This window comes from Apteryx rowi, unplaced genomic scaffold (genome assembly GCF_003343035.1).
Source record: "Apteryx rowi isolate R43461 unplaced genomic scaffold, aptRow1 scaffold_323, whole genome shotgun sequence".
NCBI lineage: Eukaryota > Metazoa > Chordata > Aves > Apterygiformes > Apterygidae > Apteryx > Apteryx rowi.
In genome coordinates this window covers 327,773-342,870 of record NW_020449675.1, presented here as the reverse complement: position 1 = coordinate 342,870, position 15,098 = coordinate 327,773, and the positions used below count along the sequence as shown (strand labels likewise).

At 51.0% G+C, this 15,098-nt stretch overlaps 2 protein-coding genes across 5 annotated transcripts; one reads left to right on the top strand and one right to left on the bottom strand.

Moving 5' to 3' along the window:
* Positions 1-32: 32 nt before the first annotated feature.
* Positions 33-6,103, top strand: LOC112968730. Of its 2 annotated transcripts, XR_003254421.1 has the most exons (6): positions 33-274; positions 354-457; positions 1,376-4,318; positions 4,660-4,868; positions 5,018-5,183; positions 5,361-6,103. XR_003254421.1 is itself a non-coding variant. In XM_026071241.1 (5 exons), exons 1-5 carry the CDS (start codon positions 97-99, stop codon positions 5,428-5,430), a joined length of 3,504 nt encoding a protein of 1,167 aa, XP_025927026.1. In that variant the 5' UTR covers positions 35-96; the 3' UTR covers positions 5,431-6,103. The 2 variants fall into 2 exon arrangements, 1 of the variants encoding a protein (XP_025927026.1); XM_026071241.1 differs by lacking the exon at positions 5,018-5,183 and having other exon boundaries at positions 35-274.
* Positions 6,104-6,456: 353 nt separating this feature from the next.
* Positions 6,457-14,247, bottom strand: VAT1 (vesicle amine transport 1). 3 transcript variants are annotated; one of them, XR_003254422.1, is made up of 6 exons: positions 14,014-14,247; positions 13,414-13,584; positions 13,239-13,328; positions 11,996-12,237; positions 9,785-10,941; positions 6,457-8,590 (listed from the first exon to the last, which is right to left on the bottom strand). XR_003254422.1 is itself a non-coding variant. In XM_026071242.1 (5 exons), exons 1-5 carry the CDS (start codon positions 14,204-14,206, stop codon positions 10,840-10,842), a joined length of 798 nt encoding a protein of 265 aa, XP_025927027.1. In that variant the 5' UTR covers positions 14,207-14,247; the 3' UTR covers positions 6,457-10,839. The 3 variants fall into 3 exon arrangements, 1 of the variants encoding a protein (XP_025927027.1); XR_003254423.1 differs by having other exon boundaries at positions 10,709-10,941; XM_026071242.1 differs by having other exon boundaries at positions 6,457-10,941.
* Between the last annotated feature and the right edge of the window lie 851 nt (positions 14,248-15,098).

Sequence of the window (15,098 nt, the reverse complement as noted above, 5' to 3'; positions counted from 1 at the left end):
CCGGGTCCAGGCCAGGCGCCGTGTGCTCGGGGCCTGCGGCGCGGCGGCCTCCGTCCTCCCGCTCCCCACGGCCTCGTCCTCCCGCGGCGCGGCGACATGGCGGGCCGCACGGTGCGCGTGAGCGGCCTCCCCGCCGACCTGCCGCCCGACCGGGTGGCCGACAAGCTCACCATCCACTTCCTGCGTGCCCGCCACAGCGGCGGGGAGATCGCCGACGTCCGGGTGCTGCCCGGCGCCCCGGCCTGCGCCCTCGTCACCTTCGAAGAGGCTGCAGGTGAGGCACGGGGAGCCGGGCGAGGCCGCGGTGCCCGGCCCGGCCTGGCCGCTGACGCCTGCCGCTTTCCCCCGTGCAGTGGCCCAGCGGGTGCTGGAGGCCCAGRAGCACGTGCTGTCCGTCGGAGGGAAGCGCTATCCCCTGGAGGTGACCGCGCACGCCCCGGAGCTGAGCCCCGACGAGGTAGCTGCGAGCCGCCCACCCCGCGCCGGCACACATACGTGGGAAGGGGCACCGTGCGCCTTCCTGCCCTCCTAATGAGATTTAAAGCAAATTCATTTTTATTCATATTCAAATGAGGAATTAATCTTTTTTTCATGCTAATAACACAGGGACAGCCGAGCAGGCTTTGCACTTGGTTGTCTGGTATTTGTGCCTGTCAAAGCAAGGGAGAATAATAAGACTGGCGGGGAACACTTCCCCAGCCCATCTGGTGGCCCATGGGGGGATTCTGTTAATGCCTCTGCCATGTCATTAGCTGGATGGGCAAAGTGAGTATTTTTCCTCTCTCTCTCCCTCTCAGGAGAGGTTAGGAGACACACTGGTGCCCAAGAGGCACTGGTGAGTTCTTGTGTCTTCCTCCGGTTTCAGGAGGGTGGACAGTAGCCATGTCTCATGTCTTCAGGTCTGGGTGATGAAAGCACAGGTGTGACGGTTAGCCAGCCTGGCATTGGAGACCTTTCCCCAGGTCTGTGGTGCCAGACTGCTTGAAGGACTACAGCTGGAGGGTGAGGAGCGCAAGAAAGCAACTGCATGTCAGATGGAGAAGGGATTGTATTTGAGCCAGAATAGTGAATTTCTTGGTTTTGAACTGTTTGCACAGCTCGCAGCATGTGCAAGTGGGGCTGCATCTCTGTGCAGTTTGGGTAGAAGGTCCAAAATCTGCTTGAGCTGGCTGGAGCTTTCTGTCCTGCCTGTGTTATGCTCCCACCTAATCTGAAAAGCCAGATGCTGGGAGATGGGGGTGGCAGGTTGTGTCATCTCTTCTGTCATAATAATGCAGGGACTGTGGCAAGTGCCAGGTGCATTTACCTCCCCTGCACCTTGGAGGTGGATTGTTGTTGGTCCTTGCTTTTTCACCCCCTTGCCCTGTTTCTGCAGATCTTCATACATGTTTACATGATAGTCGACTATGGGAAGCTTCCTGCTGGCAAAACCCTTCTGAGGACCTTGCATAAAGGCTACAGCAGTGTGCAGATCAACTTTGACTCCAAGGACACACACTGCATAGTCAAGGGACCATTCACTGAGCTGCAGGCCTTCAGCAGAGATCTGCTGTGCAGCCTGAACATCAAGAGCCAACCAGTTGGAGAGATTCTCCTGCCAGGATCCAGCCATGAGGCCCAAGGCACCAAGATCCATGATCAGCAGCAAGTGCCCGTCTCTGTTGAATCAGCACCAAAGACAGTGAAACTGGCACACTGGGACCAGGCATGTGAAAAGGCAGCTGAGGTCCCATCACATCGGGTTCCAGTGGATGGGGAAGCCATGGAGCAGCTGGAGGACTTTTCCCTAGTGATGGACTCAGATATTTACTTGTACATGCAGAGGTTCTGTGCTCACGAGTACCATCGTGTGCTACACCAGCATCATGTGGATGTGGTGGACGTTAGCAGCGATGGCATTGTCATACTGTACCTCCAACCGTCTGCAGGTGTGTCTGGGGACATGGATGCCTTGGGACAGGCCCGCCTGGCCCTGCAGCAGCTCTACCAGCAGTTGGAAGTGAGCCTGCGCAAGGAGAAGATTGACAAGAGAGGATTGGATGCGGATAACCAGACACAGAGGACTCCTCTGTCACGTGAGCTGCAGAAACTGTATCCCCAGCTGCTCTGCCATGAGGATGAGAGGCAGCTTTATCTTATTGGAAACCTGGTTGATGTTTCCCAGGCCAGGCAGTATCTTCGAGATTTCAGCACCAGAAGAAAGGCTGCGCACACAGTCAGCAAGCTCAGCAGCTCCTTGCCGTCACACCCGGTGACCTCCCACACCACAGAGGCTGCACTGCACAAGCCCAAAAGCCCCATGGATGCCTCACCCTCAAGGCTGAGCCCAGGAAGGTTGGAGCTGAAAGGCGAGCCCAAGCTCGCTGCCAACTTCAGCACTCCGAAAGCTAGCAGGTCTCAGGCCAGCCCAGGGATTTTGCTGAATCAGGACTCTCCACTGGTGGGACAAGCACAGCTTTCTGGAAAGCACTTATCAGAGACAGATGCCCTCAGTCCAAGTGACCCAACAGCACTGAACCAGCAGGTGCAGCCTTGTGTCACTGCAACAAATGTGGGCTCTGGGTCAGCAGGAGGGTCTCAGCAGAAGGACCCCAAAGAATGGGCCCGTGTGAAAGGAGGGGCTGTGCTTACAAGACCCAAGACCCTGTCTCCCTTTGAGAGCAACGAAAACAGTATTTTGCAGCATTCTGGAGACTCTAAAGGCTCAACTCTCATCAAGCACCGACCCCTCACTAGCCTGTCTGGTACCTTTCAGTCCCTGAATCTCTTTGACACAACAAGGACCTCTTCCACTTTGGATGCTAAACCCTCTGAATCTAAGACCTCGCTGCGACGCTCCAATAGCTTCTCCCTGCCAAAGTCAAAGGAAAGCAACAAGCCTCAAGACACTGCCAGGGCCATCAGTGGAGGCAGTAGGGTGAGTGAAGACATGAGTCTGGACTCTCTGCAGTGGTCTTACCTGAAAAACGTTTGCTGCTCTGCTATTGATGAACTGTGCAGGGATGGAGGTGTGCAGATCTCAGAGCATCGTGCTGGGGACTGCACTGTGCTGACATTGCAGGCAGAGGACAGGAACAAGCTTTGCAAGGCTAAATGGAAGGTGGAAAAGCTTGTGCAAAAGTGTCCTGACCTCGTGTGTCAAAGTATGAGTTACTCAGAGCTTGCTATAGATGGGCCAGATGACAATGCCCTGAGTGAACTGTGCAGCCTCTTGCAAGGAAGTTCCCTCAAGGTTGGACTAAGCAAAGACAAATACAAGCTATATCTTGCCTGCCCCAAGGAGATGCTATCAGGAGTGACTGAGGCCTTCCAGGTGTTTTCTTCCAGGAGACTSTGTGCCCTGAAGGCTTCCTCCGTGTCTCCAGGACCAGCAAGAGCTCTGAGTGCAGAGCCGCCAAGTGCCATCCAGCCAAGCAGAAGCCAGGATGCCATGCTGGGTGCAGCCCTTCCTGAAAGCCTGGAGTCCCTACATATGGGCCTGCAGCACCTGGACATTAATGATAAAGCAGCCCACTCAGTTGAGCTCAGGGCTTTCCAGCTGCAAGGGCCTGAGGAAATGAAAGCTCCCAGCCCTTGGCAGTTCCAGCAAGCATTGGGACAGGAGGAGACCAATGACTATGCAGATCCTGGGGCTGTGCAGGGAGGAAGCAGCCGTCTCAGCCCTACTGGAGTGGATAACCAAAGTCCTGCTGGCCTGAGGGAGTCCCAAGAACTGCTGAAGACAAAGCTGTCTACAGGGGAGCCTGACATTGCACGGCTAAAGCAGGTTTTGCCAGACAGATTCCAGTTTGCAAGACACAAGAGCAGAGGAGGCCGCAAGGAAGAGAGGGGACATCTGCGGTCACCAGTTCCTGCAGCAGATGGTGCTCCTCACTCCTTGCCCACCTGGCTCTACAGGMCTTCCACCCCTGAGCTGCACCAGGCTACAGCAGAGCAGTCACCTGCAGCAGAGCCCAGAGGCCAGGAAAGGGCCCTACTCCCCCTTGGCAGGACCAATGCGGAGGAGGAGCCTGACCTCTCATCACTGCAGACCAGAGGTCCCAGCCCTGGACAGGAAACCTGCAAGACCCCTCTGAATCGGTGTGATGCCTGCCAGGACTCRTGTGTGACATGTCAGGCACCCTGTGGCCATGCCTTGTGCAGGACATGTTTTGCAGCAGACAGTACCCAGCCGGCTTGCTGCCGCTCCACCTCTGTTGCCCCAGGCTGCAAGCTCTCGGGGACGTTCAGGCTCTCCTCCCTGTCGCAGAGTCTGCCTGGTTACTATCGAGACCTAACACTTCAGGTTGTTTACAACATCCCTGATGGTGTGCAAGGGGTAGGTACCCAGCCACAAGGGCCTTCCCCATCCTGCTGCAGGCAATGTAATGGGTTTGGGGAGTGTGGGGGGGGGGGGGGGGGGTACAGCTATAGGTCCAGTCATCATATACAAAGTGGGAGAGGTATTGCATTGTGGAAGGCAAAATTTCTACACAGGGTTTGGGAGAAGCTTGCTGCTTTTGAAGAGTGTATGAACTCCAGCTTTAATTTAAGGGAGTATCAGCCTACAGGGCCACAAACTTACTTCTGGATATTTTTGAGCTGGACAGAATCTCAGAAGCTGGATCTGAGGGGGCCACACTCAGGTTGTTGTTTAAAGTGTTTTCTTCTCATTACAAGGTTGGCGACCCCTGCCCAGGACACCCTTACAGAGGGGGAACTTTCCATGCCTACCTGCCTGACAACAGGGAAGGGCAGAAGACAGCAGTGCTGCTGAAGAAAGCATTTGAGCATGGGCTAACCTTCCAGATCAAGTCCTTCAATGGAGAGGGAAGAGTGACATGGGGCCATATCCCACACAAAACCTCCTGGGATGGAGGCAAGGCCAGGTATGGCTCAGCTAAATCAAAGCCTTCAGGTATTCCTTAGCAATGACAGGGGCAGAACCATGCACCTCAGCTTAACAAATCCCAGGACCTGGGGCTCTTCCAGGTTCTCACAAGGGCAGAGTTGGTACCTTCTTTTCTCCATCTCGCAGGGCAGCTGTGATGTGGCAGATCAGCACTGGCACGCTCCAGCTGAAGCTAAAGCCCTTACCCATCCTACGCTCCTAAGGCCCCCATGGAGCACGAATTCTGGGCCCTGATCACTTGCAGCTCTTTTTCCTGACTTCTCTCATGACATCTCCCTGCACTCAGCTCCAGGTGCCAGCTGTGGCAGTGCAAACAGCAGCAGCTAGCTGCTGCTTGTCCAGGGAACAGGACTTCCATTCTCACCCCTATTACAAGGATAGGGCAAAAGTAAACTGTCCTCCCGCCCCCCYGCCAATGGTTTTGGCACCATCACCAGCATTTATACTGCTTCTCTCTCTGTCCCCACAGGAACGGCTATCCAGATGCCCAGTATCTCCATGAGGTTTGCACAGTCCTGAAGAAATTGGGCATCGCCTAAGACTCCCTGTCTGAGCAGTCACATCCCCTTCCTTTGCTTTCCCTTCTTTCCCAGCTGCCATAACTACAGCTCAAAGCTGACAGCTCAGGCAAAAACAGTTGTTTGTCCAGAGTTCCTTGCATCCCCCCCAGGTAGCCAGAAATCTGTTCATTAGTGACGGCAGCTCCTTCAACCCCCCGAGCCCCACCTTGAATCTGAGCTTCACTGAAACTCCAGCTCCTACTAGATCCACGTTTTCACTAGCCAGTTAAGCAGGAGCTGGTTTCAACACCGGAGCCAGGCTGAGCCTCATGTGGCTTTCAACAGGGAGCCAATAACTCAAATCCAGGCAGGAGCCTGCTTGCAGCCCAGCCCCACCTTCTGCAATTCTGCTCCTCCTTTGGCTAATACAGGCATGTTCCAGCCCAGCCACCACCCGAGCCTGTGGCAAAGCTGAGCTGTCATTAATTTCAGCTGCTAACTTAGACATTTCATTCCTCAAGCAGACAGCCCCAAACCACAGCCCCTCCCCAGCACCTGCTCTGGGGCCAGCAGGAAGCCTTATGTTCTCTTGGAGGGAACATTAACAGGTTTCAGCTCCTAGGACAGCTGCCTCCCACAAGAATATACAGACATGGACTGTCTCGACATGAAGAAATGCAAATAAACAAGCTTTATTCCCCCATTTTTAGTAGTGGTTGCTCATCCCTTGTCTTATGGTCACCCCAGGCACCTATTTCAGTCTAGTCTGGCCTCAGAGACACCCACAAATTAAAGTGCAGAGGCCAGCAATGGGCTTTGCAAACAAAAATGGCTATAGCTGCCCTCCAGAACAGTGTTACAAGATGGATGCAACACTCAAGGCAACAATTAACATTTGTCCTTGAGAGCAGAGGCATCCTCTCACCCTGGGAGAACTGTTAAAAAAATCGATAAACTGAATGTGTCTACTCACTGCCTGCCTGCAGAAGCAACGGAAGTGCCCTAGAGGCTGAGCTGGGTGCAGAGGGTTCTGCTCTAGCAGGAGATTGAGCAGCATGCCACCGAGGGTTTTGTTATGCTTTTAATTAACATTTGAAACACATAAGGCATATGGTAACATTAGACAGAGGAGCATTACACATTATAGTCATGTAAACAGCATTGGCACACTTGCTTTCTGTCCAACTTGGTTACACGCACAAAGCAGAATAATATTTTTTAAACAAAGATTTTCCAAGTGTCTGTAAGGATGAGTGTCACTCATATCACAGATCTGCAAATCAACATGACTCAGATGGTACAGACCAGACCATATGTTGTAAGAGGCTCAGAGTCTAATGCATTTCACATCACGCTCACATACTACTTGCCAGTCACACTTTGGCATCACCAGGGCTTAGAACACCAGAGACTTAATTTGGCAACAACAGTGGTTTTAAACCTATGATAGCAGCTGTAAGCGGGCCAGGATCCTGCACTGATTAAAGCCTGATGCCCACAACACTTCTTACTTGTCACTGGTCACTCAATTTTCATATAACACAGATGTTCTGAAATGAAATATACAGCTAAACTCCTGCCCCCCCCCAAGTATCTTCAATCTTCACTAATGCTACAGATCTTAGTAGGGGTTGTGCTCCTCTGTGCAAGCTGAGACTGCTTCCTTTTCTCTTCTACAGTTAGCAYGCAACACAAATGAGCTTGAGAGAAATTAGAGTCAAAAAACTTGACTAAAGCTGCCTGGTGATAGCAAAAGAGTTGCATTTTGTCCAAGTCCAGAATTGCCAAAACCGTCAGTCTGAAAAGGTGACTACAGTAATGACACTGGAGTGGCATTTGAACAGTTACCCCTGTGCTTAGTAACTTAAGCACATACACCCAATGCAGTGCCTACACAGCAGCGCAAGAGGCAGAGGGCAGGGCAAAGGAAGCCTTTGCTTCTGTGCTCAAGAACTCATTACTCATGCTCTTCACCCGGCCTCCTCTCCTCATGGCACAGCCTGTGGGGTCAGACAATCAGTAAAATAAACATTAAACTGCACTTCTGATATCTGGAATGGCATGCACAACTTAAGCACAGGAATCTCCTGTTTCCCTGATCGTACGAGTTTGCCCTAAACAGTTAAGCAACATCTGGAATGGAATGATTTTTTTTTATCCTAGGTTTTTTGCTTTGGTCCTTGGTATGCAACCTGCTGGTTAATTTTAATGAGTTAAGACACTTAAAGTTGTTTGACATAGCTTTCATACTTATTGGCCCATAAAAATGTTTGTCCATAAAAAAGACTACTATAAGAAAAAACCTAGAGCATTCATTAGTGAGGCAGTGAAGAACAAGGTTTTAATCTTAGTCTTTCTGTAGAAAACATTGTTGCTACTGAGGGACAAAAAACAGTCAAAGTCAGTAACTGAAGACCATAGTAATTACTCATAACTCATAGCCTGAAAAGTACTTTAGGAATCTGTAGATAGAAAATATACTAGCAACTACCCTAGGAGAGCTGGGAGCCCTGACTGTTTCCAGAGAGCCAAGGTACAGGCAACAGGTAATGCCTCACTTGAGGACAGATTCTGAGCCAAACAGTCATTATGGGGGAGACAACTGCTTTACAATACAACTCTTCTGGATTCAGGAGCACAGAAGATCCAGGATGGCCCTGGAAAGTCTGTAGTACGTGTAAAGAGGGTGCCACATTCAAGGAAAGTCAAACTATATCACCAGTGTTCACAAAACAGAGCTAGCAAGAATCACAAGAGGTTTTTGGGAGTACTTTGAAAGGCCTGAATGGGAAAGGCTCCGGTGACTTCCTAGTCCTTACAAGCATGTAGAGAAGGCACTGAGATACTGTTTTCTGTGGTGTATCACAAGGCAGCATATGTCAGAGGTGTCCTACAAGAAGCTTCAAGATTCCTGCTTTCTTCCTTCACACTGTATCAAGATGGACTAGACTGTAAAGCCTTGCTATGCTGCCTAATCTAAGGCCATCCAAGTAAGGCACTGGGCATGCACTTTGAGAGTAAAGCAGAAAAAGATGTTACTGTAAAACACAATTGGATAGTTCCCCCTTTATAAATTTGCAGAATCTGAAGATTGCAGTGCTGTGTGCCATTTGAACACGTTGCGTTTTCATCAAGTTGAAGTCAGGTTTCACAGAGGAACAGGTCCAGACTTTTCATCTCATCAATTTAGACAGTCGTTCTGTTGTCAGACATGGTAAAGCAGCATTAGACACTGTTTGATTTCATCTAAATTAGCAGGATAGAGGCAGGTTGAGAGCAGAAGCAGCAAGATTTTGGATTCAGAAAAGGTTGTGCTGTGAATTTCATTAGCCTGTGTCTATGAAGTTCACATATCAAGTGCAAGAAATGGAAAGATACGGATCTGTGACTGCACACCAGCCCTTCTCTGAGGTCCTAGGTGATGGGGCTGTTTTAATATTTAAAAGTTAACCAGAGCAAGTCCTCCGGAGTCTATGTCTATGCATTTCTAATAGGTAGCAAAACTAGGGACTGAACCCCAGCACCTGAAATACAAGCTGCACTGATAGATGGGAGAAGCACCATTTATTCCTCCTGTGGAGGATACAGCTGACAGAGGAAGAAGCCACATTATCTTGCTACTCACAGAGAAAAACCCTCATGGCACTGTTTCACTGCGTTCTTGAGCAGTGCASGGCTTCACATACAGGGCCCTAGCCAAGCAGGCCCTTCCTTCCTAGAGTTTGGTTGAGCAGCACTCCTAGTAGCAAGCATTTGCTCTTGGAGCCCGAGCTCTTCATTGATGGGCAGCTCTTCTTGGTACCCTCATGTTTACCTTTTCAAATCCAAAATGAAGCCTAAAACCCTGCAGTACCTGCAATCCATGACAAAGTCTCAAACTGCTAAAGCAAGCACAGAGAGCAACACAGTCACCCAGGGCTGAAAACAGAGTACAACAGGAAGGAAGGGCACCACCCAGGACATTAAGTGCTCACAGAATTAGGTTTGGGCCTCTGCACAGTTACATTTCCAAGTGCATGGAAGAAAGAGAAGAGAAATAGAGTTCTAGTCTGGGAGGAGCACCCCAGGYGGTTCCTAAAGCCTTGGTGCTGTAAGAGAGCCTAAGAGTCCCAAGACTGGCAGTTTCAAGGGGAAGAAGAGGCAAGCCCTACTGCAGCACCAAATCACAACACATGAGCTGGTTTGAGTGGCTAAAGAGATAGCTAGAAGAGAACGGAAAGCGCAATTGAAACTACTCAAGATGCCCAGGCCAAGATGCTTGACACAGAGCTAGACAGTTTGCCATCTGTACTTGTAACTCAATGACAGCTTCACTGAATGACTGTCATGGAATCCTGAGCTAGCCCAGGATTCCCTGCAAAGCAGGTTTACAGGATTGGTTCTTGCCAGTTACCTCCCAAACCACATCATCTTCTCCCCAATGCCCAGGGCATGGCACGGCACAAAGCAAGCATTAACAGATGCTCATCCCCGTCTTGCTGACATCTGATTTCACACTGCAGTCCTTGGAAATACAAACATGAGGGTGAAGTTTAGCCTTAATGATATCAGCTTGGAGTCCAACATTAATAAAGCACAGAGCCAACATCAATTGTTCCAGTCATTTCTGAGACACAGTTGAGTCCTTATGGTCTCTAAAATCAGACACAGTTTGGCCTCACTTTACAGTTTGGGATCAGAAAACGGACAAGATCACGGTACCTAACTGAAATTTTTCTTCAGTATTTAGACACAAACCAGACCAGCCTCTCAGGTCATTTGCTGACTGCACAGGGAAGTGACTGCAAATTAAGAGTGCAATATGCTACAGACTCCAAAATGCCAAGCTGATTATTTACAAGGCAAGGACGAGATGACCTGTTACTATCGCACTGGTATTAGAGGCCTGTGAAAGCATAGGAGAAAGAGTGTAATAAGTGTAAATTGCAGAGCAGCCAGTGCTAGAATAATACTAGGCCAGCCACACTTCTCCTCTGGCTACTTAAGAAGCTTCCACAGTTTGGCCCATTCTTTTGCTGAACATGCTTCTCAAAGGTGACAGGGCGAGCGGTACTATGTGGGCTCAGTTTCTGTGAAAATACTCAGCAGCTGCTATAATATTTTACACTTTCATTTTACAGTGATAGGCTAGGCAGTTGCTAATTACTAGCTGCCTGGAAGCTTCAGTTGCACTGCCAGAGGAAAATAAGATTAGTTTGGAATTTCAGTAGAGAAACAAATGATTAGAAAACTGTGTGAAATAAACAGGCTTCAAAACATAAAGCTAGGGCAAGAGGCATATCTGGCAAAGGGCCAGCCATGACAAGAGCATGCAAACCTCATCTGAACTTTAACCACGATGCTCCTGTATTGATGAAGATGAAAGCTATTGATCTGTCCATTTCCAGGTCCCAAAGAGATCAGGGAGTTAAACCATGAATTCACAATCTGCACACATCTCTCTCCTCGTTAGTTCTCTTCTTTCTTAGATTCTTCCTTCGGTACTTCAGGAACTAGGATGACCTTCCCAACATTCTTCTTCTCTTGCATCTGCCTCATGGCATCTGCCACCTAGAAACAACAGGAATCCCATGAGACCCACATCCACCATGCAGTGCAGTCATACCCTTCCTGGGCTCCCTTGGTCCACCCACACTAGTCCGAGGGGATCCATGAGGCGGCTTTCCCAGCAGTCCAAGCAAGTGCCAGACATCTGAGCACATCTGTGCAGATGCATTTTGGACAGAGCTGGGCAGCTACCCGAGACTGCCGACAGGAAACTCCTCAAGAATTCACGCACACCACAGAAAGGATGCTCTACTGTGCAAGCTGTGGAAGACAGCAGAGGCGTGGAAAGGAAGCTCTAGTGACACACAGAGGGAAACACTGCAGAGACACAGCCAACAGCCAGAAGGACAACACTCCTACCACCTACACAATTCTAGGACAAAACATTTACAGATTTTTAAGCAAAACAGCACCTGGGCCAGGCTTGGAATCAACACAGTTTTCCTTAAGCATTTGCCTCAGACTCAGTTGCAGATCAGTAACACCAACAGATCATTACCGAGCCCTTTGCTCCCCTGCAATAGCCCCTGCCTCAGCAAAAGATTAAGAGAAGCAACTGACTCTATTCAGACACAGCGATGCAGTAGCATCGAGCACACCAGAGCTGCTGAAAAAGCTGCAGCTTCCCTTTCAGCATCCTCATTCTGCTTCACTGCCTGGGCTCCCTTCCATCCATGAAAGGGCAGCAGCAACCTTCCCAGGTGTCCGCATAATTACAGCGTGCAGACTCAGGGCAGTCTCCAGTCTGATGTATAACCCTATCGCTTCATGGGCTGCTGCTGCCCACAGAACACAGCTGAGCACCTGCTCTATTCCACAGGGACGCTGTCTGGCATTGTCCAGCTCTGTGCATTGGAGCAGAAGACTGTGGCCACCTTCCTTCCCCTTAATATCTTAAAAGGGAGGAGGGTGCTGAATGGCTGAGAACAGCTGGCTGTTAGCAACTTACAACAGTTTAGCCCCCACGAACAAGGTGCTCACCTCGAGCCAGAGCTTACTGTGCAGAAAACACAGTACTTTCCGGGTGCTGGCAGCCTGTACATTAGCTCAGACTCACCTGTTCAAAGGGCCATACAGAGTCTATCTTGGGCTTGATCTTGCCTTGGCTGTACAGATTAATCAGCTTGGTTATAACACCTCCAAGAAGCTCATACTCTTCATCCATGTTTCCAAGGTCGTAGCCACACACAGCCTTGTTATGGTGTAGGAGCTGCAAGGCATTGATGCTGAACTGGTTCCACCAGGTTTTAGCCATAGCCATGAGGTTCTTCTTCTGCCCAGTGATTAGGTTTGATACTCCTAAAAAAAAGACAAGCCACAGATGAGTTGGAGTCAACACAACATGAAAGGCAGCAGGCATCCCATATAACAGGTCAGATAATACCCACAGTAACAGCTGCTCACAGAGGACACAGTGATGGAGAGCAGCTGTGAGAACTGGACCATATCAGGATCTGCCCAATCAACCATCAGTGAAAGCATGGACCTGTTCTGGTCACAAGGTATGCAGACTGTGGAGTATCAGCACCCATGTACTGCAGAAATAAAGAACAACTCCTCCTCCCTTAGGAGGGTGGCAGCAGTACAGCCAGATTGAAGCACTGGCAGAGGCAAGAGAGGGTTACGTGCCCCATTCAGCCACACTGGCAGGACAGAACTCCCTTCTGCCATAGCCAAGCTTCCCAAGGGAAGCTGCATGCTGCAACAGTTAACTGCTGGAACAACAGAGGCAGCACTCTGATGCAAACGTCTGGAATCCCACTGGGGGCTGTGTGAGTGCTTTGTCTACAGGGACAAAATCACAGTGTTTCAGGGCTGGGGAATGGAGAGATAAGTATTCAGTAGCTTCAAACCTCATCACCCACACATCCCTTAATAAAAAAGCCAGTTTCTATTAGTGGTGTACATTAAGTTAGCCCAGACAAAGCAGCTGTGCCAGTGTTCCTCCATGAGGACATTCCAGCTTCCCCTGCAGGCACTTATTCACACTCGATGAGCGATCTGCTCATGGGAGGGCAGAGCACTGCAGTCTACGACCAGAGCTCTCAGGACAAGCCACAAGTCTCCCTCCCTTCAGTGCCCCACCCAAGTGGGGCATCTTAAAAACCCTGATGAAATAACTGAACTCTAACTAAGACAGCAGCAAACAACTGTGATGCTCCCTCATGGCCTTGTGACCAAGCCCAGAGCAATGCAGAGCATTCCCATGCAGATCACACCCACCCTGCTATCACAYGGTCCCTCACAAACGGGAGCCCAGGCTTTGGACACACTGCTCAGCAGACAGCTCTCACACTCACCATAAGTTATGAGTTTGCCCATTGGCTTCAAGAGGTGAAATGCTTTGGATGTATCAGATCCTCCCAGGGGGTCCATGACAATGTCAACACCTAGAGGGAATTGAAAATAGCTAGAAGTTTCTTTGTACTTGAAAGAAATGCAAGACAGTTGTAGAAATCCTCCACCACACAGTACCTTTGGGAGAGATTTTCCGGACCTCTTCTACATAATCTATCGTTCTGTAGTCAATTGGGTGAGCAACGCCACTCTCCCTGAGTGCATCATGTTTGGAGGCAGATGCTGTGCCAAAGATGGTGACGTTTTCTACTGTCTTGCACAGCTGAACAGCAGCAGTTCCCACACCACCTGAAAATAAGCAGAGAGAAGGACTTAGAAGCAAAGAGGGAATCAGAGCAGCTAAAAAGCCTCTGGACACGTAAATTATCCCTGCTTGTACCAATCCTGCAACTCCAGTAGGGCATGGAATAAAGGCTTTGTCTGAGGCAGACCAAAACTTGCAAATCAGGCCAGGGAAGAATAAGTCAGGCTTCTGCAAAAGGGGTTTAGCCCCTTAACACCCCCGCCAGGGCTTCGGAGGCAGCAAGACCAGTCTGACTGTGCAGTAGTTTAGTTTCCAGGGGATATGCCGGTGTCTGGGTCAATGTGACACCTGCATCTCCGGCAGATGATATTTTGTCAGCACTATTGCCATTGCCTCGTGACCTGTGTCCCCCCCATTAAGAAGCTGTGTATTGAGGCCAAGAGTCATGGCATGGGCTGGCAACAACTATTTACCTGCAGCCATGTGGATGAGGACACTCTGGTTGGGTCTCAGGTTTCCAAAGTCAAAGAGGATCATGTAGGCAGTAATGTAGTTGACAGGAAAAGCAGCTCCTTCCTCGAAGCTCATTCCCTCAGGCATCAACCAGGTCTGATTGGCCGGCACATTCACGACTTCTTGCCAGAGTCCTGATCTAGCCAGTACCATCACCCTATCACCAACCTAAAACCAGAAAAACCACAGGCTCGTCTGAAACGAGCTCTGGGCTAGCAGAAGAGTCACCACACCCTTGCCCTCTGCACACCAGCACCAGCCACATGCGCGGCATACCCAGCGCGCAGGTCCCCAGTGCCTGCGCCGCTCCTGGGCTTGGACGGGCGCCTGCAGCCTGCGCGCCACTAATCAGGCGAAGCACAGCATGGCACTTCGCTACGGATCTGGTCACGTGCCAGATGCTCCAGAGGGACTGCAGGCTCCTGCAGCTCAGGCTTACGCCCGACATGCTGCCCAGCTTCCCCATCCCCAGACAGGATCCCAGCAAGGCAGAGGCAGGGGGCTGTGCCCGGCCCTGGTCCAAGCTGGGAGCAGGAGTCTGAAGGACCTGAAATACTTCTGCTGCCCCTGCAAGGATCACTCTGCCAACAGGCAAGAGCCTTGGGGCAATACTTAAATCAACAGGATCTATCCTGGAAAAAGCACGTGCAACTGCAAGCAAACCTTCGCGAGCAAAGCCTCAAGCGGGAAGGCCGAGACGGCCCTGAAACCCACTCTGGCCCTCCAGGCGGGGGACATCTCCCGCGCAGCGAGCACCGGGCGGGCGGAGGCAGGGCCAGGAGGGCTCGCGGCCACGTGGGCTCGGCAGTCACCCCTGGACGGGCCAAGGCGTTTCCTCGAGGGGAGGGACCGTCCCTAACGAACCAGGGTTTTCGGGAGACCGTTCGGGAGCTGCGCCCCCAAGGAGCGTCCTAAACCACCGCGACCAGCGCGGCCGAGCCGCCCGGTGCGTCCCGCGCGGGACCGACCGGCTGGGAACCGGGCCGCGCCCCGGCCGGGCTGCTCTATGGCGAGCGGGCTGCAGCGGCCCCCCCGCCCCGCTCCC